Genomic DNA, 22,769 nt, shown 5'->3' on the forward strand with positions numbered 1-22,769 from the left:
TCACAGATCCCATCACTCATTGTGAGGCATGGGGAGTGTATCCAAATAAGCCAACAATCTCCTGGGACAGGCTCCGGACCCGGGCAACTTGGCCCCACCATTCAGGGAGGCCACCTCCCATGGAGACCAGCTAGACTTGGCACCAAGACTCACATGGGAAAGACAGCCCCTGGCCTCCGGGCGCCAGGAGACACTTCTATCAAACTAGCTCTCACTTGTGGAATTATCCAGAGTAAAAGGACATTCAAATGTGTGAACAGATGTACAAACTCCTGGCTGTTTCCCATTGCTACTGATGAGAACTCAGGTTAGCTCAGAGAGATCAAAGTATTCCCATGGACTTTCAACATTAATTTTCTAATTGATCAACTGGCTTCTCTGAGTCTATAAAATAATAATTACATATCAAAAGCTATAAAGCCACACGTAACTACACATTTAAAAACAAACACAGAATTCACTGTAAACATTTCTGGAAACCGCTTGAGTTGAAGGAGTACCTCTCGCACCAATCCCCGGTATATCCCGGGGCACACTGGTCACACACCACTTCGTCCCCATCATCCAGGTGGCAGGTGGGGCTGAAACTGACAAAACAGCAGAGATGAATGCACTTCTCTGGTGAATGGTGCAGAACTCCTAAATATTAAATTGCTTGACTCCCATCACTCCTGTCCTTACATACCTTCACTCCTTAGCCCAGAAATGAAGGCCCCCAGTCACACGGCCCACCCAGTGGGCACTAGACACTCCCTGTTTGTCCATTGACCTGGGCTGCGATTCTTCCCACTCTGTCTGGGCTCACCGGCTCACCCTCAATGCCCTCCTCAGCGGTCTCCTCCAGGAGGCCGGCTCTGAGGCTCAAGCCAAGTTCCTCTCCTCCAGTCCCTGGGGCTGGGCTGCCTGCCTCAGAGCTGCCCACACTGGCCAAGAGCAAGTTCACTTCCAATTTCCTCTCCTTCTGCAAGTCTCAGATTGAGAGGTTCCTCAGGGCATCGCCCCTGGTAGATGCCCCCTGCACATTGGACATACTTCCCCTGTCCTCATGATCACACAGTGGATGCCATGGTGCCAGCAGCCACAGCTAAACAGTCTGATGCTCAGGACACCTACCATGATACCCAGCACATACCAGGCACTCAATAAAGATTTGCTGAATCAACTTAATGAATTCAGTTCATTCCCAATGAGCCTCATATTTATATATTTTGATCATTAGCTCAAATACTCCTGAAGCCCCGGAACAAGTTTTATTCACATCCATGTCCCCCTCTACTTCCTAGCCCACTGGTAGGCACACACATTGAAGGAAGTGATGATCAACATTAGACCAAGAGGAAAAAAGGCAGGCAAATGTCCTTGCCACCACACAACTTGCCGTATATACTTCAATACGTCAAACTTTTTTTAAAAGACAGAGTCTTTTCCTCCATCTCTAGTCCCAGTTAATTACCATGGGGCAAATTCACACTCTCATTGCACACAGGTATTGTTCTGGAGACATCAGTGCGGGTCTGAATGGGGACCCTGGCCCCTCGGGGCAGGACGGGCTAGTGGAGGAGCCGGGCTTACTTGTTGGAGGCCGTGGAGAGCGGGCAAGCACAGGGCTGGCAGTCCCCAGGGGTCCCTCGGGAAGGCAGTCCATAGAAGCCGGGCAGGCAGCGCTCACAGTGGTCCCCGGTGGTGTTGTGCTGGCATGCCTAGGACACACGTGGAGAGGCTTGGCTCTGGCCCGCTGAGCGAGCCTCAGAGTTAGCCACAAACAACTTGCAGTCCAAGCAGAAAAAAAAAGGCAAAACACTAAAGCAAGTCACCAAACACTCCTCTACGAGGAGAGGCTGCCTAATTCCAGACCGGCTGATAAAATCTTTTAATTTGTGAAAACAGGAAGCAAGAGACCTTTCACTTCCAACCATTATACTCGGTCTCCTCTGCAGTAACAAAATGGTTCAAAGAGCTGCTCTGGGATCCTGGATGGCAGAGGGTGCAGGAAGTGGACCCCCCCCCCACCAGCCCAAGTGTGGGCAGAGGCCTCCAAACCCAAAAGGAAGAGGGAGAGAGCTTTTAAAGGAGCAACAACGTCATCAAGCAATGGGAAGCTGAGCTTGAGGAACTTATCGTGGGAAGTCTGAGTCTGCATGCAAGCCATCCTTCCACACCACCCTACAGACACTTCACTTATAGAGAACAAAGACATGAACAAAGAGCTAAATGAAAGCTGTCTTTCCAGAGAAACAGAAAAATGAGGCTCCAGAAAGAATAAGCAATGAGCGGCACCACGCCGAGGTCTTCCCCATGGGTCTGATCATTAAATTTTCCCTGCCCTGCTACTCAATCAATCTCTTAGGGAAAAAGCATGAACCTCCCTCTGTGCAGTGTGGGTGAATAGGGTTTGGCTGATTACCATACACATTCATTCTGTCTCTGAGCGGTGAATCCATTAGAGCCCAGGAGTGTGGCCTGGCTCCCAGGCACAAAAGCCTAAAAGAATTCCTGACTGAAGTTAAAAAACAAGTCTTGCCCTGTATCTGCCCCAAAGTTCATTCTCAAGATAAACCACATATTTGTTAAGCCCTGTTTCAACTCCTACTGCATGAAAGAAGAACTTGCTTGCAGAGTTCATCTGCTAACAACGATGAAGCATTATATATCGCACAAATGAGGGAGACTATCAGATATCTTATTATTCCTCTTATGATATACTATGTAATATAATGTTAAAATCTACTAGCACTTGCATTTAAAAGATCTGATCTTTTTTGCTTAATCAGTGGATGTTTTCTACCTTTATGTTACTTTTTAGTCTTGTGACGTAAATCATTATTTATTGTCCTAAGAAAAAACCTGCTGTGAAATGATACCTCCCTTTTCTATTATTACCAAAGCAACTTTTCTTTAAAAAAAAAAAAAAGAAAAGAAGTAAAAAGCAGGAAATAGTCTATGTCTTGAACTTAAACCTCCAGATTTCCTTTGGGGTTCACAAAGGCAGGGATGTTCCCTGTGCAGGAAGCATTTTTTAAAAAATCACTTCTGAGTAGAGCCAGGACTTCAGGGTGGGGGAGAGGCACATGAGGTCTCAGACTCACAAAGCAAACACCATGAGCATCGCACTCAGACGCATGGCCGTGGCATTCACAGGGCTGACAGATGCCTCCGAACAGTATTCCATCCACACGGTAATAGCCGGGGAGACAGGACTGCAAAAGAAGGACAGGTGACCATACAGGTGAAGGTAACTTCTTATGCAAAATGCAAATCATCTTTTCCCCAGTATGTTAGAAACAAAAAACCACTCAGTCTTCCATGAACAGAAAAGTTAGTTTTTTGCCCAAACATGCCATAAAATGCACCCATATGATGCATACGATTCAATGATTTTTTTTTTTTTCAGTAAATTTACTGAGTGGTGCAACTACCACCATAATCCAGTTCCTTATATGTTTTAAAGGCAGAAACATGCACACAGCAACTTAATAGCTATTCAGTAAGCCAGCGTACATCATAGGAGTTTCCCACTGCAACATTCTTAGAAATCATGTAATAGTCATTTAACCAATATTTCAAATGGAGAGGATATTTTTCCCTCTGCTATTTTTTCTTTTGCTTAAAATTATAAAATGTTGCCATCATAGTGTTAAATGCACATCTGTGTCAAATAGCATCAGTTTAATAAAACAAATGTTACAGGTACGCTTCCCTTGGTCATCGTGCTGGTCTGACAACTTGGAGATTCAGGGACAAGGAGTTCCCTAGACACTGTACTTCGTGTCATCCTCCTGGCGACCCTGAGAAATTGACTCTATTTGACAGACATGCAATCTGAAACATGAAGCATTAGCTATGGTCCTCGGTGCTCAGACAATGATTCAACACCAGGTGTGCACACCTGCAAGACCCCTGTCCACGGGCCGCCCAGGGCAACAGCAGACAAGAAACGCATCCAGAGTGCGGGCTGGGGGATGATTAATTTGAGGCTGGCACACTCCCTTGGGGCCATGGCACAAGGGGGTATGGGTTTGTTTTCTATTGTTCTAAGGATTCTTAGAGAGTATTTCATTATAGTAATAATGTATAATGCCTTCATTCACACTGATCTTGGGAATGTCCCCTATCACCTCCCACAGCCATGCTCCCCTGGGGACAGCAAGCTTCTATACAGATGCGCATTGAGCAGGCAGCCGCCTGGGGGTCTGTGTGGCAGCTACAGGGCTCCCCCAAATTCCATTCTCAGTGAATAGCTGCCTGATTCTTTAAGTCAGCTTCTGAGCAAGAGTTGGATTACAGAATGAGTTCTGCTTGACACAAACCCCGACAAAGAAGACTTGAGGTTCCCGTTCCTGCCTGAGCATCATCCCACACACACCCACACTTTTGCTCCAAAGCCACACCCACACCAGTACTTGCCCTCCAAAGCCCTGCCCAAACCAGCACTTTCCCCCCAAAGCTCCACCCACACCAGCACTTTCCCCCCAAAGCCCTGCTCACACCAACATTGCCTTCCAAAGCCCCGCCCACTTGTCCTCCAGCAGTAACTCCCCCTTCCAGTCTAGCTGGCAAGGCTCCCACTTCCATGATTATCTCTGCACTACCTGTGGCTCCCCCAAGCCCACATCCACATACTATGAGGTCATCTGAGGGTCATTTTTCCATTAAGCAGGAGACCCACAGGGATTAGGACCTATGAACTCTTGTTGGTCCTAAAAATAAATGAGATGTAAAAAAAAAAAGTTCTTTGGTCCCCACCCCATACCAAAAAAACTTTGCAAAATATGAAAAATAGAGATAAAAATATTTAATTAAATATCCACATCAGGAAGTTTCAGGCCAACTTTATTAATTACAAAGTCAGTAAAGGTAAAAACAGATTATAAGTTAAATGTTCTCACTTTGTAAAAGTGCAAGCCAAGAAATCACAGCCAATGACAAATGTTCACAGTCAGTCATGGGCATGTGAGAGGACCTCGTGGCAGTTGTCAGGGGTGGAGTTCAAATCCTAATATGACCGCTTGCTAGCTGTGTGACCTCAGTCAAGTTCCTTAACCTCTCTGTGTCTCTGTTCCTCATCTGTGGAACAGAAAGTATGTGAAGGGCCTACCTGATAGGGCTGTTCTAAGGATTAAACGGGGTTATATGTGGAAAGGGCTCAGAACAGAGCCAGATACGTACACAGTTCTCAGTAAGAGAGAGTTATTATCAATATGGATGTCCAAATAATTCAAAACATACTTCAAAATTTTTAAGCAAAGATTACTTTTAGTGATGAATGTAAGTGTAGTTTTATACCACACTGACTATGTGATGTGGAGACAATGTAAGTAACACAGCCAGGGGCCATCAAAGGTCTCCACACAGGGCTGGCTTGGCTAAAGCTTTCCAGGTCAAGTGTTGGTAACTGGTAAATGTTCAAATACAATCGAAGTTTGATCCTCCTTAGGAATGCAAAATATGGCTTGGGTGTTGCAACTTTCCTACTGACTAAGCCAGACAGTGACACCTACTGAGGGTATTCCCAGGGGCTTCAGAGAAATCGGATTTATTTTTTTTAAGTTTTTAAAAAATTTGTTTTGATGTGGGCCATTTTTAAAGTCTTTATTGAATTTATTACACTATTGCTTCTGTGTTTTTTTTTGGCGGTGGGTGGGGGGCTGTGAAGCACACAGAATCTTAGCTCCCTGACCAGGCATCAAACCTGCACCTGCTGTGTTGATAGACAAAGTCTTAACCAGTGGACAACCAAGGAAGTCCCTAGATTTCTTTAAGCAATGTGTTTCCTATATTCCAAGATCCCTCAAAAGTCTGAAACTTAGAAACACTGGGTTTCCAAAATTAAAATTCAAATGTACATCATGACATCACCTTCGATGCATTTTTTCCACATAGGAAGGAGAAAAGGAAGCAGATAGGAAGGAGGAGGAGGGTTACCTCGCAGGAGATGCCCGCGTAGCCCTGGGGACACTCGCAGTGCTCCACCTCGGTGGCCAGGGACAGGTCTATGACGTTAGGGCTGGCCACGTCCAGAGAGACAGAATCCAACCTACCAACAGACAAATAGATAGGCCCTGTTACACAACTTAACATGCTTGCATGCAGCATCTAAAACCTCAAAGAAGACAAATTCCTGAAAAAGGCTTAATTCAAACAAAAAAAAATTTTTTTAATTAAAAAGGTGAGTGTGTTGTAAGTAACAAGAGATTTTCACAACAGAACATTTTCTGGGAGCTGTCATTAGTCCCTGGAAATGCGTTCAAAATTTGGAAAAAGATGAGCTACTGCCCAACACAGCTGAGGCAAGGCTCCGCGGGGCCCCTTCGGAAGAATGAACTTCAGAAGAACAAGCCCAGGCAGCCGAACTCTCTCTAGTGCAGAGACAATGTCACTGGGTGTGCAGTTCTCTTTGGTTTGCTTTAGCCGTATTCTTTGTGCACACTCTGACTGGTGTTGCCAGAAACAGACCTTCTCAAAGTAACAAAATGACTAAGGCTGAACTCATGAGCTTCAATAGTCTGTGAAAATCTAAGACTATTAACATCAAGAGGGTGAAAACTAGGTGCAACATTGCTGGCAACTGTCCCCTCATTTCTCAGAAAACCACCCTGCAAATTTCTGATCCTGACACCAAGTCTATTTCCTACTAGATACATTGGTCATGGACAACTCTTCTTATACTTTCGATAAAATTGTAGTAATAAAAAATAATCCCAAGACAGATAGTTCCATTAGCTGTGTCCTTAAAATTGTCAGTATATTCAACTTAAAATACAATAATGCATAAAATAGACAATTCATAAACTATGCAGTACAAAAGGCAAGACCACCGTAAGTTTTCCCTCCTTACCAGTACACACCTGTAAAGAGCTGCCTTGGCAGAGTTGTAGTTGGCTCTGATCAAGAGATGGGTCACATTGGCGAGGACGGTCATCAGCTGGTCACGGTCTATCTCCCTCTTGCTCTTGAAATTTCGGAAGTTCTCTGGTACCAGTCTGACCACGTTCAAGTACTCTTCATACGGCTGCAACAGCAGGCCCTCAGCCTGGGTGCTTAAAGTGATTCCGTTTCCCTAACATTTTTAAAACAAGGAGGAAATACATTCATGATTCATTTTCATGATGACACATGAAAAGCAAATTTTGTATTCAGCCACCTGGCTTTTCATATCTTGGCCAAACGTGTAATACTATCCATGTAGCCCTTGGTCCAGAAGGATCAGAGAGATTTCACTGTGTTCCTCTCAGAGGAATTTGGATAATAAGTCTAAAGACTGTGCCTCTGCTAATCTCAGAAAAGAAACAAAGGCAAGCACTAGACCAAGTTTTCCTCAAAGCAACCAATCTGATACTCCTCATCTTTTTTTAAATTGAAGTAGAGTTGATTTACAATGTTTCAGGGGTATAGCAAAGGCCAAGGCCTTGCTGAGTTTTTTGTTTGGTTTTATTGCAATTTTTATTGGAATATAGTATCTTAACTCATTTCTGGACACAAACATTTAATAAACCTCCTGATTCCTAGCAACGTAAGAAAATACCTATTAAAAACCCACAAGTTCTACTCATTGTCAGCCATTTCTGGCATTCTGTCACTAGAGAATACACACCAATATCTGGTAAGTTGCAAGCTTTCAAGATAGCCTGGATTTTAAAAGTCAGTCCATTAGTTGTATCTGATGGATGTAGATTTGTCTCCTAGTTCACTTTATGTCACGAGCTAAAACTGTGAACCTAACTTCCTCTTATTGGTGGGTAATAACTGAAAATAAAGATTTCATTTTCATGCTCACTTCTTAAAAGTCATAAAAGTAATCAAATAGGAGCCCCTTTACCATCATGTGTTTTCTGACCTATGTGTGTACCCCCAAGGGTAATGCTCATGTTTCATTTTTTCACAACCTTAGGTTTTGCTTATATGGAGTGTTTGTTAACCTAGTCTGTCAAATAACAATTAGGAGAATACCTATTTTAATTGGAAATTTTAATCCTTGTAAAATGAATTTCAAGGACTGACATGACAATTAGCATTTCTTTTAGGAAACCCCATGGTGACTCAGACGGTAAAGAATCACCTGCAACGCAGGAGACCACGGTTTGATCCCAGGGTTGGGAAGACCCCCTGGAGGAGGGCGTGGCAACCCGCTCCAGTATTCTTGCCTGGAGAATCCCCATGGACAGAGGGGCCTGGTGGGCTACAGTCCATGGGGTCCCAAAGAATTGGACACGACTGAGTGACTAAGCACATAGTTGCTTTCCAGTGTTGTGTTAATTTCTGCTGCACAACAAAGTGAATCAGCTATGTGTATACAGAGATCCTCTCTTTTTTTGGATTTCCTTCAGGTCCCCACAGAGCTCTGAGAAGAGTCCCCTGTGCTGTAGAGTAGGTTCTCATTAGTCATCTGTTTCTTTTTGTGATGGGAGTGAGAACAGGGATGGAGGGGACAGAGGCGAGACAAAAACAATGACACATCTCCTGTCTGCACACAGACCCTGTGACCAGCCACTCTGGTCACTCAGTGGGGAGGACACGCCCGGAGGGGCGGAGGGGCTCCAAGGCCGATCAGGCAGTCCCTACACGGAGGAAAACCTTCTCCCCTTAGAACAGACACCTCCACTACAGGATAAAGGGAAGAGCTACGGTGCGGCCCCCGGGGCAGTTCTGGAAATCCTAGTCTCAGGAGACCTGAGAGGCAGACCACTGCTGAAAGCCCTCCTGGCCCTGAGCTCCTCGCTACATCGCACCCCCTTAGGCACTTCCAGTCATAAAGCTGACCCCCCACGAAGCCCTCTCAGGTCTAACACAGCGACAAGAAAGCAATTACCTTAATGATGACATCGGCGTGAGACAGGGGGTCACCGTCCACCGCGTCCACTGGGACCTCGTAGGACACTGTGTACTTCAGGAAGCCACCGAAGGCCGTCAGCTGGAACCATGAAGGGACAGTGAGCACCAAGGAGGGAGCAGAGCGTGTGGTCGGAGGACACGGTGGCTAGGACTCATCTGGAAACTGCTAGACTGCAAGGGGTCCCCGAGGCCCCAGCACGTAAGGACTTAAGGCAATGGACAGGAAGCGTGTTATACGAATCTTCGGTTTAACTGACATCACCAAATGCAGGATATTGTTTAAATGCACAGAAAATGCACTCCTTCTTAGAGCTAACGAGGTAAGTGACTATGAACTTCTGCTAGTCCAACAACAGACTTTAATTTCATGGAAGAACTGCAGAGGGTGGGGAGTTTGTCCCAGGACTATAGTCTCAACATTTGGTCTCATCACCCTGCTTGTGGGAGAATGACAGACACATGTGTGATCAGCCAAAGGAAGGACTATGGATTTTCTCCAACCCCATTTCCTTTAATGTAAAAGAGAGAGAGATTTTCTTCTGCCAGCTATAGTACAACAACACAATGTTCAGAAGCCAATTTCTGCACCATAAAAAAATTGGAGAGGTGATCCCTAGACACACAAACTACAGAATTTTGGTGTTAAGACCTCATTCTAAACAGAAAATGACTTCTAAGATTGCAATTTAGTGAAGAAAAGCAATCATTTTCAAAAAATAAACACCACTTAAACATACAGAAAACAACTATAAAATTTAAAATGTAACCATCAAATTAACTAGAAATGGACTATGGCACAATACGTACACCATGACTTAAACCAAAGGCGAGACTAAGGTGAGGCTAAGTCAAGCAGAGAGCCAGAGCCATTGAAGGATATTCCACTGAATATACTTTCAGATCAGAGTCTGGAGAAAGTGCACGACTGGTGAGGAGAGACGGGGCCATGTCACAAAAGAGAGAGGTTAAATCCTATCAACCAACTTCCCACTTTCTAGAATCCCCTTTGAGCATTTTCTTACAACGGAAAGGATCCTATCTGTTCTTAAACATGAACTTCACGTGAGCAACAATCATGAAAAAGAAGCAGGGGGTCCCCTGCACACCCTTTCTAGGAGTGTTCTATACACCCGGTGAGACAGGTACAAGCTTCCCAGATGGTTCAGTGCTAAAGAACCCGCCTGCCAAAGCAGGAGATGCAGCAGACACGGGTTCGATCCCTGGGTCAGGAAGATCCTCTGGAGAAGGAAATGGCAACCCACTCTGGTGTTCTTGCCTAGGAAACCCCATGGAGGGAGGAGCCTAGCAGGCTACAATTCATGGGGTCGCAAAGAAGCAGACAGGACTGAGCACAAAACTGGCACACGGCTGACTCCACAGAACAGGGATGCCAGGGACCTTCACAAAGGCCCGGGTGACCCAGGAACCCAGAGCAAGGCAGAAAGTCTGTATGGGAGAAGGGCACAGGCTTCCCCTACCTACCAGGGGCTCACCATGGTGCCAGAAGGACACACGTTCCTATTTTAACGATGTAGTAAAGTCAAGCAGGGACAAAAAGACCGTGGGAGTCAGGTGGGAGTCAACACTATGTGATATTCTGCCAAATGCCCAGGAGAGCAAGGAGACTACGTGAAAGGTCAACCAAAGTTCTTCCCGAATGGTCCCGAGATCCCTGCCCGAGACACCATCACCACAAGTACCTTGTTTCCCAGGTAGGCCTCCGGGGCCGCCCAGTAGTACTGGGAGGTCAGCCTCTGCTCCACCGCCGAGTTGTTGATGCTGATCTGGTGACGTCCGCCCAGTGCGTCCTGCTGGGACCGGATCTGGTTGGAACTGACCAAGTCAGTGACCAGCCACCCAGACGTATCTTTCACCTTCAAAAAAGATCCAAGAATTTCAGATCTGTGAATCCCTTTGGGTGCTAGCATCTTCACAGTGAAGGGGCAGGCCCAGAGAGCTCAGCCAGGATGGAGTTTGCATACCGTGGCTAAAAGTTCCCCAAGCCCAGGTCAATTAGAAGCAAATAGATGAGCAAAACTGTACAGGCCATGGATATATATCTCAGATTAAAAGAATAGCAAAGAACTCAATAAATGCACTGAATAAAACATCTCTGGCTAATGCTGACTTCTTCATTGCTGTCCCCTGCTTCTTAGCCAAATGCCAAACACTATATAAAGCCTCCAGATCCTATCCTCCTAATCTGTCACCTGTGTAGAGATGACAGGAGACCACCCACAGGAACACTTAGCCCTTCTCAAGTATTGACCAGAGTCCCTCTTCCCCAGGCGCTAGCAAGGAAGGAGAAGGGAGGTCAGGGAAGAGCCCTAAGCTCCAACCAGCAAGCTGTCCCTCTAGAAACCAACCCCACAGACTCTCTGTTCCCCAAACAGCTAGGGCCCCCTGCCTGTCCTCATCATCTCCGTGCCACCTGCCACACTCCCACCTCCCAGCTTTCGGAAGGTGCCCCCACCTGACTGACGGGCCAGGAGAGGCTTTCACAAACATCAGAGACGCCAAAGCAGAAGCACTCAGAGCAGCCCTGGGGGTTCCTTTCCTCCAAGTTATAGAATCCTGGCTTGCAGCGATCACAGTGACTCCCCTCAACATTTTCCTGCAAGTGAAGCAAAAAATTAGCTTTTGAAACCAACAGATGGACAGAATAAAATGACATAAACATGACACATGGTGCTGGAGAAGACGCTTGAGAGTGTCTTGGACTGCAAGGAGATCCAACCAGTCCATCCTAAAGGAAATCAACTCTGAATATTCATTGGAAGGGCTGATGCTGAAGCTGAAGCTCCAATACTTTGGCCAGCTGACGTGAAGAGCCATCTCATTGGAAGAGACCCTGATGCTGGGAAAGACTGAAGGCAAAAGGAGAAGAGGGTGGCAGAGGATGAGATGGTTAGGTAGCACCACTGACTCGACAGACACGAATTTGGGCAAACTCCAGGAGATAGTGGAGGACAGGGAAGCCTGATGTGCCGCATGGGGTCACAAAGGGTCAAACACGACTGAACGACTGAACAACAATAACAAACATGACATTAGCAGGAAACATGTCTGGCAACCCAGAGACATAGGTAAACAAAAAGACAAATGCAAAGCCTCATAATGTCACAATTTCCCGATAGTCTGAAATATTATCATCTGATTTTGTACTCAAGTCTGAGGCTAAGGATCTAGAGCTTGGTTGTTATATTGCAATGGCTTTTTTGTATCGTTTTGTCTTAAATCTTCTATGTTTGTCAATCTTTCAAGTATTTTAAAATCTGAAGAGGACTTTATAATTGTTCATCTTGTAAATGAATGCTGAAGATTATTTTCTGTCATACGTACCTTACAGAGACAAGACTCAGAGCAGGGTTCCTCATTCACGCTGCCAGCTGGGTTGCAGTCACAGGACACACACTCCGGGTAACCCTTATAGCCGAATTGGCAGCGATCACATTTTTCTCCCGCATAACCTTCCTTGCATGGACACTGACCTGGCCATTTCCCTGCAAAGAAAGTGGCAAAATGATCCAACAGGAAAGTAAAAGGGGTTTAAAGCAGGGGTCAGCCAACTATTTCTGTAAAAGGCCAGGGAGTACATATTGTAGGCTTTTTGGCCAGTCTCTGTTGCAACTATTCAATTCAGCCCATATGGCTTGAAAGCAGCCACAGAGGATACATTAACAGATGGAAACAGCTCTGTTCCAATAAAACTTTCTTTATAAAGACAGTGGTGCAAGTTATGGCCCATAGAACATAGTTGACAACCCCTGGTTTAAAGAAAGAAAAGGTGGAAAACACATGTAACTGTAAAATGATTCAGTAGCTTTTGAAAACCATTCAGTTCCTCCTTGAAAGGCTAAGCATAGAGTAGTCATAAGATCTAGAGATGCTACTCTGAAGTAGCTAACCAAGAAAAATGGAAACAATGTCTTCCCCAAAACTTATACACAAAGGCTCATAGCAGCATTATTCACAACAGCCAAAAAGTCAAAACAACTTAAATATCCATCTACTGATGAATGAATAAGTTAAACACACATACAATGGAGTATTATACAGCAAGAAAAAATAAACGTATGCTGACACCTGCTACAATAGGGATGAAACTTGAAAATAGTATGGTCAGTGAAAGCAGCCAGTCACTAAAGACCACATATTCTATGTTTTATTTTTATGAAATGGTCAGAATAAGCAAACCTTTAGAAAGAAAGTAGCTCAGTGGTTGCCTAGAGCTGGGGCAGGGGTGGGGAAGGGGTGAAGGAAAACAGGCAGTGAAACTGCCAATGGGTAGGGGGCTTCTTTACAGGGTGATAGAAATATTCCAATATTGGATTGCGGTGATGGCTGTACCCATGAATATCCTGAAACAATGGACTGTACACTTTAAATGGATGTACTGTATGCAAGTCAATTATATCAGAAAATTCTTTAAAAAAAAAAAAAAGTGCAGAAGCCAGTGGTGGAGGGTGATGACCATTGTCTTTTGCTTTTAATACCAGCTTCAAAAGTTGCAGACTCTTGGCCAAGTTTCTCAAATGCTCTGAGCTACAGTTTCCTTGCCTATAGAGTGGGTAAAATAATTTTTACTTGCTATGATTAAAAATTAAAATGATGTATATCTTTCAGTGAATCCAATCAAAGGTAACTGTCATCATCAGCATCATCTTATCGTGGGTTGCAGGTTAGAATCACTAGTTCCTGTAATTCACCATCCCCCCAACCAGCAGGCCCACAGTGAGCACATCCTTCTCTGCTGATCAATATCCACTTCCACTGCCAGCGACTGAGCACCGGAGGCGGTCGCAGGGGTCTCTGAGCAGATACAACCTATTCAGGGCACTCTGGCATTTGGGTGTCCATTTGCCAGTTTTGGAAATGGAAAGAACATTGACATTTACAAGGTTACCTGGAGGATTTGCTTGTGTTGTAGGAGGATGTATGCTTAAGCCTCTGCCTGTCTTCTGAGAGCTAAATGCAGTGATTGATATTTACTGTTCCACATATGACTTGAAACAGAGCCTCATTGTTTCTTTCATCAAAAGCTCAATTAACCTCTCAAATGTCATTTCATCACCTTGACATCACCATCTCCACCCCTCCCTTCCTCAAATCTATCACGATTGGTAATTTTGCTTTATGCCCAGGGCACCAAGACCTTTCTTTATATTGTTCATGGACTTGTTCATTTAGTGTCTGCCTGTGAGCAGAGACCTTGGTTATCTGTTCAACTATATATACATGTTCCCAGGTCCTAAAAAACTGCCTGGCACATAGTGGTAAGGTGCTTCATAAATATCTGATGAGCAAAACATCAATAGAGAATCATCACCAAATTATTACACAATGGTAACAGTCTTGCTAGGTGCAAATCTTACACACACACACACACACACACATTGATTACAAGCACAGAAATGAACCAAGTACCTCTGTGTAAGTCAGAGTGAAGGTCATCCTTAATACAGACAGAACTGAGGGACCCCAGAGGGTCACAGTCACAGGGGCGACAAGGGTTGTCCTCATAAGGAGACACCTGAAAGGCAGAGGTTGTCCTAGATTATCTTGCTAGAAATAACAGCAATCTTAGCATTAACATTGACAATAACATTAATGACAAAGTGTTGACTTTTCATCCCAGATGTGACTATCACCATGATTTTGTGTACCCAGGGTGTGTAGGTCAAGCCAGAAAATACCAAACATCCTTTTGATGGTGACAACTGTTGGCATCATTAGCAAAGAGTCCTCCTTTCCTATTATCACAGCTCCCAGGCCCCCTAGCTCTGCTGTGACCTGGAGTTATCTAGAAGCATCTCCTATAACCCAGCCACCACGGGATTCCTATGTCAGCTACATGTCAACTGAGAAGTGAGCACTTCCTTTGAGCAGGAGACAGCTGCTTCAGTTACTGGCTGACCCTCCACGTGAACACTGAGTATCATAAAACTCTGAGAGGATGCAGCCAGGGGGCTCTGAATTTAAGTTAAGTAGCAGTGGGCAAACACCCTACTCTGAGCCAGAAAAGAAGACAATAGAGCAGGATATCTATACTGAAGAACACTACAAGCTAAAAAAACAAAGATTAAGTGGCAGGTATTCTCAGGGCAACTGTCAGCAGAAGGACAGAAGAAAAATCATGAGTCAAAATCTAAGAAAGGTCCTAAAAAAAAAAAAAAAAAAAAATCTAAGAAAGGTCCTAAGAACCAGAATCCTTATAATTATATGCATGTAACCCTTACTAGCATTCCAATAAAGGGATTCTGAACCAGAAAACAAAACAAGTGAGAAATGGTCAGGACTCAAAAAAAACCTTCCTTATCTTTATAGCTGGTTGCCTGTAACTCTATTTCAACCCTTCAACTAGTGATTGATTTTATAGTTAACTGTTGGGCACATCTGTCTCCCCAATCAAATTTTAAGTTCTTCGAAAACAAATGGTTTCTTTTTCATCTTTGTATGCCTTCAATTGCTTGGCTTATAAAAGACTCCCCAATAAATATTCAGTCAAATAAAGAATACAGTCAAATGTTATAGAAGGAAATGTCTCCAGCGCTGGGGTTGTGTGTGGTGGTCTGAGGCTCTTTCCTGCCACAAAGTTGGGCGACAGCCAAGGCACTCTTACCCCATGGGATCTGTAATATCCATCCACACAGGTTTCACAGTTGACACCCATGGTGTTCTGCAGGCAGCCGATGCAAACCCCTCCTCCTCTGAACTGTCCAGCAATATTCAGGCTTCTCCTCTGATTGGCCACATCTTCATCATAGTAACAGTCTTTGGCTTTATTGTGGCAGTTGCATTCTAGGAAAATATTTTCAAATCTTGGTTAATATAGATGCCATGGTCTAGATAAACACAAGCCTTCCCTCCTTGAGTAAATTTTGATGAAAGTGAAAGTCACTCAGTTGTGTTCGACTCTTTGCAACCCTATGGACTATACAGTCCATGGAATTCTCCAGGCCAGAATAGTGGAGTGAGTGGCCTTTCCCTTCTCCAGGGGATATTCCCAAGCCAGGGATTGAACCCAGGTCTCTGGCATTGCTGGAGGATTCTTTACCAACTGAGCTACCAGGGAAGTCCAAGAATACTGGAGTGAGTAGCCTGTCCCTTCTCCAGTGGATCTTCCCAACCCAGGAATCGAATCGGTGTCTCCTGCATTGCAGGCAGATTCTTTACCAGCTGAGCAACCAGGCGAGCTGACTATAAATTAAAACTATAGAGTAAGTCATTTTAGTAGGACATGGGCCACCTTCTGGAGGCGTTGGGGAATAGCTATCTGAATTATAAGTTTGCACACCCACTGGACCCATCAACCTCTTTCCTGGGATCACATTCTGCAGAAGCACCTGCTCACTTGTCAGGTGAATCACTGTACCACTGCTTGTGTTAAAAGAAGACTTGCTGTTGTTGTTCAGTCGCTAAGTCCTATGTGACTCTGTGACCCACACAGACTGCAACACGCCAGGCTACTCTGCCCGTCACTATCTCCCGGGGTTTGCTCAAACTGTCCATTGAACCGGTGATGCTTATCTAACCATCTCTGACAGCAAGCAAAATACTACAGGTAGGTAGATGTTTTGATAATGTTAAATCCACACAATGGAGTTCAATGAAACTATTTTTTTTAATTAATTGATTAATTTGCATGCAGCAGGTCTTAGTTGTGGCATGTGGGATCTAGTTTCCTGACTGGGGTTTGAACCTGAGCCCCCAGCATTGGGAGTGCAGAGTCTTTTCCACTAGACCAGCAGGGAAATTCCCCAGTGCAACTGTTTTTAAAGCAGCATTTCATACTATTAATATGGAAATTAAATGGAAATTAATATGGAAATTAAAATATGGAATTTTCTTTAAGATATATTGTTAAATATAAAAGCAATGCACAGATTGACATGTACATCACATTAGATTCTATGCACAAACTGTGTAAAGGTATAGGAACGTGTTAACATGCTTTACTTGCATAAACATTTCAGGAAGAACCTACCGGGACATAATACAAAGTGGGAAGGGTGGAGATAGAAATATACAAATATGCTTTTATATACTGTAGATATTGGAACCTTGTGAATATATTGCCTATTTAAAATGTAAATCCAAATTAGTAAAGAATAAATGAATACACGGGAAGGGCAATCATAGATAAATAGTAAATCATTACGATATATTAGGTCTCAATCCTTGATGTCTTATGACAGTAGTCTGCAGCTTTGGGAATTACTTGAATAACTAAGGAAACCACTTTATTGTTATTCAGTTGCTAAGTCGTGTCTGACTTTTTGCGACCCCCCCAGACTGCAACATGTCCAGCGGCCCTGTCCTTCACCATCTCCCTGGGTTTGCTCATGTCCATTGAGTCGGTGATACAATTCAACTGTCTCATCCTCTGTCACCCTCTTCTCCTCCTGCCCTCAAGCTTTCCCAGCATCAGGGTCTTTTCCAAACCATTACACACTATAAATATGAAGTCACTGTAAGCTGAAGCAGATGAAGGGGGAAGACTTCACATCCCTGCACCTCTGAGCGGCCTCACCTTCACACGTGTTCCCGGAAGAAACAGTGCCAGGTCTCCAAGGCTGCTGGTGGTACCCAGGGCAGCATCGATTGCATCTGTCCCCACACGTGTTATGTTCACACTGACACTGGAATTTCTAGATGACAAGGAACATAAAACTGGATCTGAAAATTGACCTGCATGCTTTTCTTAAGTTTATTTCAAGAAAAATTCATCACAGTCAAATACATAGCAAGGGTTTGCAGTTGAGGATATATAGTGACATATAAGCAAATTGGTATTTCATTTTTAAAGATAAAAATAAACATAAAAACTGGTTACATGCAGAATTGAGAAGAAAGAAAATAAACTAACATGGGTTAACTAACAAAAACTTTTTAAAAGAGATATGTTGACTTGAAAGGTTTGGAAGCTCCTATAAGGAACTTTCATTTTTTCAAAAAAAAAAAATATACATACATATTTATTTTGGTTGCATCAGTTCTTAATTGTAGAATTCAGTATCTAGTTCCCTGACTAGGGATCAAACCTGGGCCCCCTACATTGGGAGCACAGCATCTTACCCACTGGACCACCAGAGAAGTCCCTGAATAACTTTCTGGATGTTCATCTCTATATTTTTCAGCATTAATAAGAGAATAATCCTATTCAGAAGTTAAATTATAACAAAGATTGGGAAAAAATAAAAAGCAATTCCATGTAAGTTTTTTAAGAGAAGAAGAAAGGAGAATGTCCTCTTCTTCACTTAATATGATGCTAAAACAGGAAAACTTTGTTTTATCTTGATTTAGCACCACAGAAAGGAAAGAGAAGGGGACTCTTAAAAACATAAGCATAATTCCTAACTGCACATGATTTTCACTTACTATCTTATAGAAAAGAGCTTTAAAATTCAAAGGGCCACTGCGTTGGACACTATTTTATAGTTTAAGGTTAAAATGGCAAATATTATATCTTTTTTTGCAACAAAAAAAATTCCTAGAAAGATTTATTTAAAATGTATTCTTCAACCAAAGCAAAATTAAATTGTCTTTAAAAAATTAAACCAGTTAAATTATCTAAAAAGTTCTCTTTTTGTGGCATGATTTTATAACTTTCAACACTTGCCTTAAATAAAAAGTGCAATGCCAACATTATAGCTACAACTTCTAAGGTTTTAATAAGATGTGAAATACTACTACTCACCTTTGTAGCTTCATCCCATGGGCAGCTACTAGCATGGCCATAACAGATACACATTCCTCCAACAGAAATGTCTTTTATTGAATAGTAATACTAAGGAAAAAGAAAGTTACAAAAAAATAAAATAAAATAAAACCTCTTCTATTTCAGTGCAAAGAAAATGTTGACATGCAAACAAATATCTCAGTTGCTATTGGTAATCAAAAACACACATATACCTTTTAAAGAATATTTCATGCATAAATAAATATAAATAAAATATTTATGTTCAATTAAAGTAAATAATGTTCAAATTAGCTCATCCATAGAAACCAAAAGAATTGAAAAAGAATTTCTCAACTTGGCTGCATCATAAACTGAGGCAGTCATATTCAAAACCTAGGCTACTGAAAACTCTAACAATATTCCTAAATTGAATATAGCCCTTTATAAACTACCCACTCCAGTATTCTTGCCTAGAGAATTCCATGGACTGTATAGTCCATGGGGTTGCAAAGAGTCATACATGACTGAGCGACTTTCACTTTTTCACCATATAAAAAGGATAACTCATGACCAAATAGGACTTATCCCAGGGGTGCAGAGTTAGTTTAACATATAAACATCAATAAATGTAAATCACCATATTAACAGAATAAAGGAGAAAACCTAAGATCCTTTCATTAGATGCAGAAAAAGCATTTTAAAGTAGGCAATACCATCATTCAAAAAACTCAGCAAACCATAAGCAGAAGCAAGCTTCTTCAGCCTAATGAAGGTGCGTCTATGGAAAACCTGGATCTAACAGTGGAAGGTTAAGCACTTTCCTCCTAAAATCGGCTCTCACAATTTCTAGTCAACATTTTAGTAGCCCATACGGTGCCAGTCAGTTCAATAATGCAAGAAAAAGGAAGTCAAAGGCAAATAGAGGGCATAGTAAGACTGAACTGTCATTATTTGTAGATAACATGATTGTGTACATAGAAAATCTATCAAAAGCTACAAGAAATTTGTAAATCGGGCAATATCTCAATGAACAAAAATGAATTAACCTTCTGTATACTAGAATGAACAAATGGAAAACAAATTTTAGAAAGCAAGCCATTAACACTAACATTCAAAAACAAGAAATACTTAAAAATAAACTGAACAAAAGATGGACGATAAACAATAGATCAATGCCAAAAGGAGTGAAAGAAGTCTGACATAAGAGGAGACATATAGCACATCTGTGAACTGGATGATCCAATACTGTCAAAATGTTTTCTAAAATTCCTTCTAAGTTGATCTGTGGAATCAATGAACTCCCAATGAAGGTCTCAGCAGGCTTTCTTTTTTCCTTTCTTTTTGGACGGAAATTTACAAACTGATTCTAAAACTCATAACGAAACACAATGAACTTGGAATAGCCTAATCAATCCTGGAAAAGAACTGAAGTGGACTGTTACAGTACCTGACTTCAAAACTTTCTACAGTAATGGAGAAAGACCTTTATTGGCATAAGGATAGACAAACAGACCATTAGACCAGTACAGTGTCCAGAAATGCATCCACAATAATAAGGTCAAGTAATTTTCAATAGGCCACAAAAATAATTTAAAGAAAAAAAGAATGTATATATTTTCAACAAGTCATGTGGAACAATTGTTCGTGCACATGGAGAATAAAGAACTTCTACCTCACACCAAATAAAAAATGAACAAGAATGGATAATAGGTATGAAAACTAAAACTATAAAACTATTACAAAAAAGCGTCAGATAATATTTTTGTAAACTTGAGGTAAACAAGTATTTTTCAGAGAGGAATAGAAAGATTAATTCTGAGGAAAAAATGATAAACTGCATTTTATCAAAATTAAAATTTCTATTCATTGGAAGTCATAGTTAAGAAAGTGGATAAGCAAGAGACAGAGGACAGAGAATGGATTTTCAGTAGAGACACATCTGACAAAGGCCTTGTACACAAGATATATAAAGATATTTATAACTCAGGAATAAAGAGACAGGTAACCCAGATGGATAAAAATGTGATCAGATACAAATAAGCACACATTCAACATAATTCTCAGGAAGACACAAATTAATACTCAAGAAGACGTTCCTCCATGCACTTCGGCACGGCTGAGGTGACAGTGACCAGCACCCCAGTATGGACATGTGTGGTGTATCCAAGCTCTCACACACTGCTGCAGAATGGTATAGCTGCTTTTGATGTCTCAGCAAATTCCCCAAAATTAAACATACAGCTATCCTGTAACTTGGTCGTTCCACTCCTACTTTATCCAAGGGGTTTGAAAATGTCTGTCCCTATGAACCTTGTACATTTACCATACACGTATCTCAAAGTTTAAACTTTTAAGTGAAACAAAACAAAACAAAACAAAAAACCCAAAACCCAACAACTCTCACTTGCTTGGTCAGTCGTGGAGCCAGATAAGAATGAAGAAATGGCCACTACATCGGCTGCAAGATGATGTCGTCGGATGAGTGGAGACAAGGGGGCCTGAGGACACCACATCAGAACTACATCATTTAAAGGTGGTATTTAATGTCACCAACAAAAATAAGAAAAAAGGCCAACCAGGGAGGGAATGTCTATTTCCCTTAAATGACATAAAGTTTTCCCAGAGGTCAGGAGCCCTGCTAGACTTACTCGTCTGGTGACAATAGGATCCAGGTCTTTAGGGTCCCGGTGGCTGAGGGTCATAAGATCGGCGTTGAGGGTTCGGATGCGCTGTAAACGCAGGCGGATGTATCGTGCAGAAGTGAAATCCAGCAATTTGGGTGAAAGATCGTCAGAGCTTGGTCTGCCATTGATTAACGACGTGTGAATCTAAAGATAAAACATTAAAATAAAGAAATATCCATTTTAAGCATGCAAAAAAAATATAACTGATGGTTCAAATTCAGGGCATAATCTTTACAGATATTATCTAAAATCAAACCAAATAACTAGGTTCTTACAGGAATCTAATATTCATTGACACTTGTGTACAGCAATGATCACAGCCCAAGTTCAGTTTATTAAAGTCATTCATTCTAGTGTCTCCGGGATTTCAGGAAACCTTTAAACAAGAACACTTCTCCCAGCGTGATGAGAGCATTTTAACATGGATCCACAGGCATCTGTGAACCAGAGTCTAAATGTCAAGGACAGACTGAGGAGAGTGAGAAAAGGTGCCTGGGAACTTTGTAACTCCCACTCTCTCAACTCATCTCCGCTCTTGAAACAATGCAGGGCTTGCTGCTGAGTTCCTGTGTGAAAATGCACTTTTTTGAGGGTTTTTGTGGTTTTAGCTTATTAAGGCATGCTATCAAGGCACGGCTAATTTTTGATCACACTCTGATTTAATGATGTGTGTGCAGTCCGGGCATGTAGAGCACAGAACTGGAACACTTCATCAACCATATCCAATCCACAACACCCTCAGGGAGAGGGAGAACTTCCTGGACAAAACCAGGAGCTCTATCAACAAATGTTGCTGCCCTGGTGTCATGGGAAGGATCCTCCAGGGAGGATCCTGATGAATTATTAAATCACAGCAGAATGAAGTTGAGGGACCTCCTTGAAGGGAAGAAATCAATAAAGTAACATGTGTCCGGGGCAACATGAAGCATCAGTAGACACCAGGCAATGATACCCCAGCTCCAGCATCTCAAGAGTTAAAGATCTCTGTGATCTTTGGCTCCTAGCAGAGCTATGCTGTCATTGGAGGTGGGGAAAAACAGACCTCCCGGCCGGTAGGGGGCGCCTTACCTCTCCGTGTTCAAGCGGCACCAGCCTGGAGTAATAGGAGGTGCAGATGACTTCATCATCTGCCCTGTAGGTGGGCGGCCCCCGTCTCGGAGTGATGTTGTAATGAGTCAAACATTCTGTGTCACTGACAGCATAGTACTGCCAGGGGCTGAATTCTACACCATCCACAGAACGTTCCAAGATCCAGTTTCCAGGCCGAGGGGCATTCGCTGCCTTGATGATGACATAAGCGACCTGGAAGACCTGGAACAAAGCCATTGAAAAGTCTCAATCAATAACCAGTAACTAGTGCTCAGAAATTAAAGTGCCTCTTGAGAGCACTGCCATATGATGACTTCCAGTGTCTTTTACTGCTTTTGAAGATAACTGCTCATAAAAGAGATGTATCTTGTAAATGTTTTTCTGGCGGCATTTGTTTTCAAAATATACTCAAACTATTCACAAATGAATCTGTATTATTATTATTGTTATTAGCAGTGTAATTTTTTTTTATAATTTGGGTGTGC

General features: G+C 42.6%; 1 protein-coding gene across 1 annotated transcript in view; it reads right to left on the bottom strand.

Annotated features, from left to right (window-relative positions):
* Window positions 1-22,769, bottom strand: part of LAMA1 (laminin subunit alpha 1) — a 122,918-nt gene that overhangs the window by 58,746 nt on the left and 41,403 nt on the right. The window contains exons 4-18 of the mRNA XM_043889529.1: window positions 22,264-22,506; window positions 21,160-21,339; window positions 18,530-18,619; window positions 17,363-17,480; window positions 15,452-15,630; window positions 14,257-14,362; window positions 12,172-12,332; window positions 11,303-11,443; window positions 10,530-10,703; window positions 8,807-8,908; window positions 6,846-7,057; window positions 5,923-6,034; window positions 3,087-3,197; window positions 1,573-1,700; window positions 501-587 (exon numbers count right to left, since the gene is read on the bottom strand). Of these exons, the coding sequence (XP_043745464.1) occupies window positions 501-587; window positions 1,573-1,700; window positions 3,087-3,197; window positions 5,923-6,034; window positions 6,846-7,057; window positions 8,807-8,908; window positions 10,530-10,703; window positions 11,303-11,443; window positions 12,172-12,332; window positions 14,257-14,362; window positions 15,452-15,630; window positions 17,363-17,480; window positions 18,530-18,619; window positions 21,160-21,339; window positions 22,264-22,506 (2,144 nt within the window). The remainder of the gene's footprint in view (window positions 1-500; window positions 588-1,572; window positions 1,701-3,086; window positions 3,198-5,922; window positions 6,035-6,845; window positions 7,058-8,806; window positions 8,909-10,529; window positions 10,704-11,302; window positions 11,444-12,171; window positions 12,333-14,256; window positions 14,363-15,451; window positions 15,631-17,362; window positions 17,481-18,529; window positions 18,620-21,159; window positions 21,340-22,263; window positions 22,507-22,769) is intronic.

This window comes from Cervus elaphus, chromosome 27, assembly GCF_910594005.1.
Source record: "Cervus elaphus chromosome 27, mCerEla1.1, whole genome shotgun sequence".
NCBI lineage: Eukaryota > Metazoa > Chordata > Mammalia > Artiodactyla > Cervidae > Cervus > Cervus elaphus.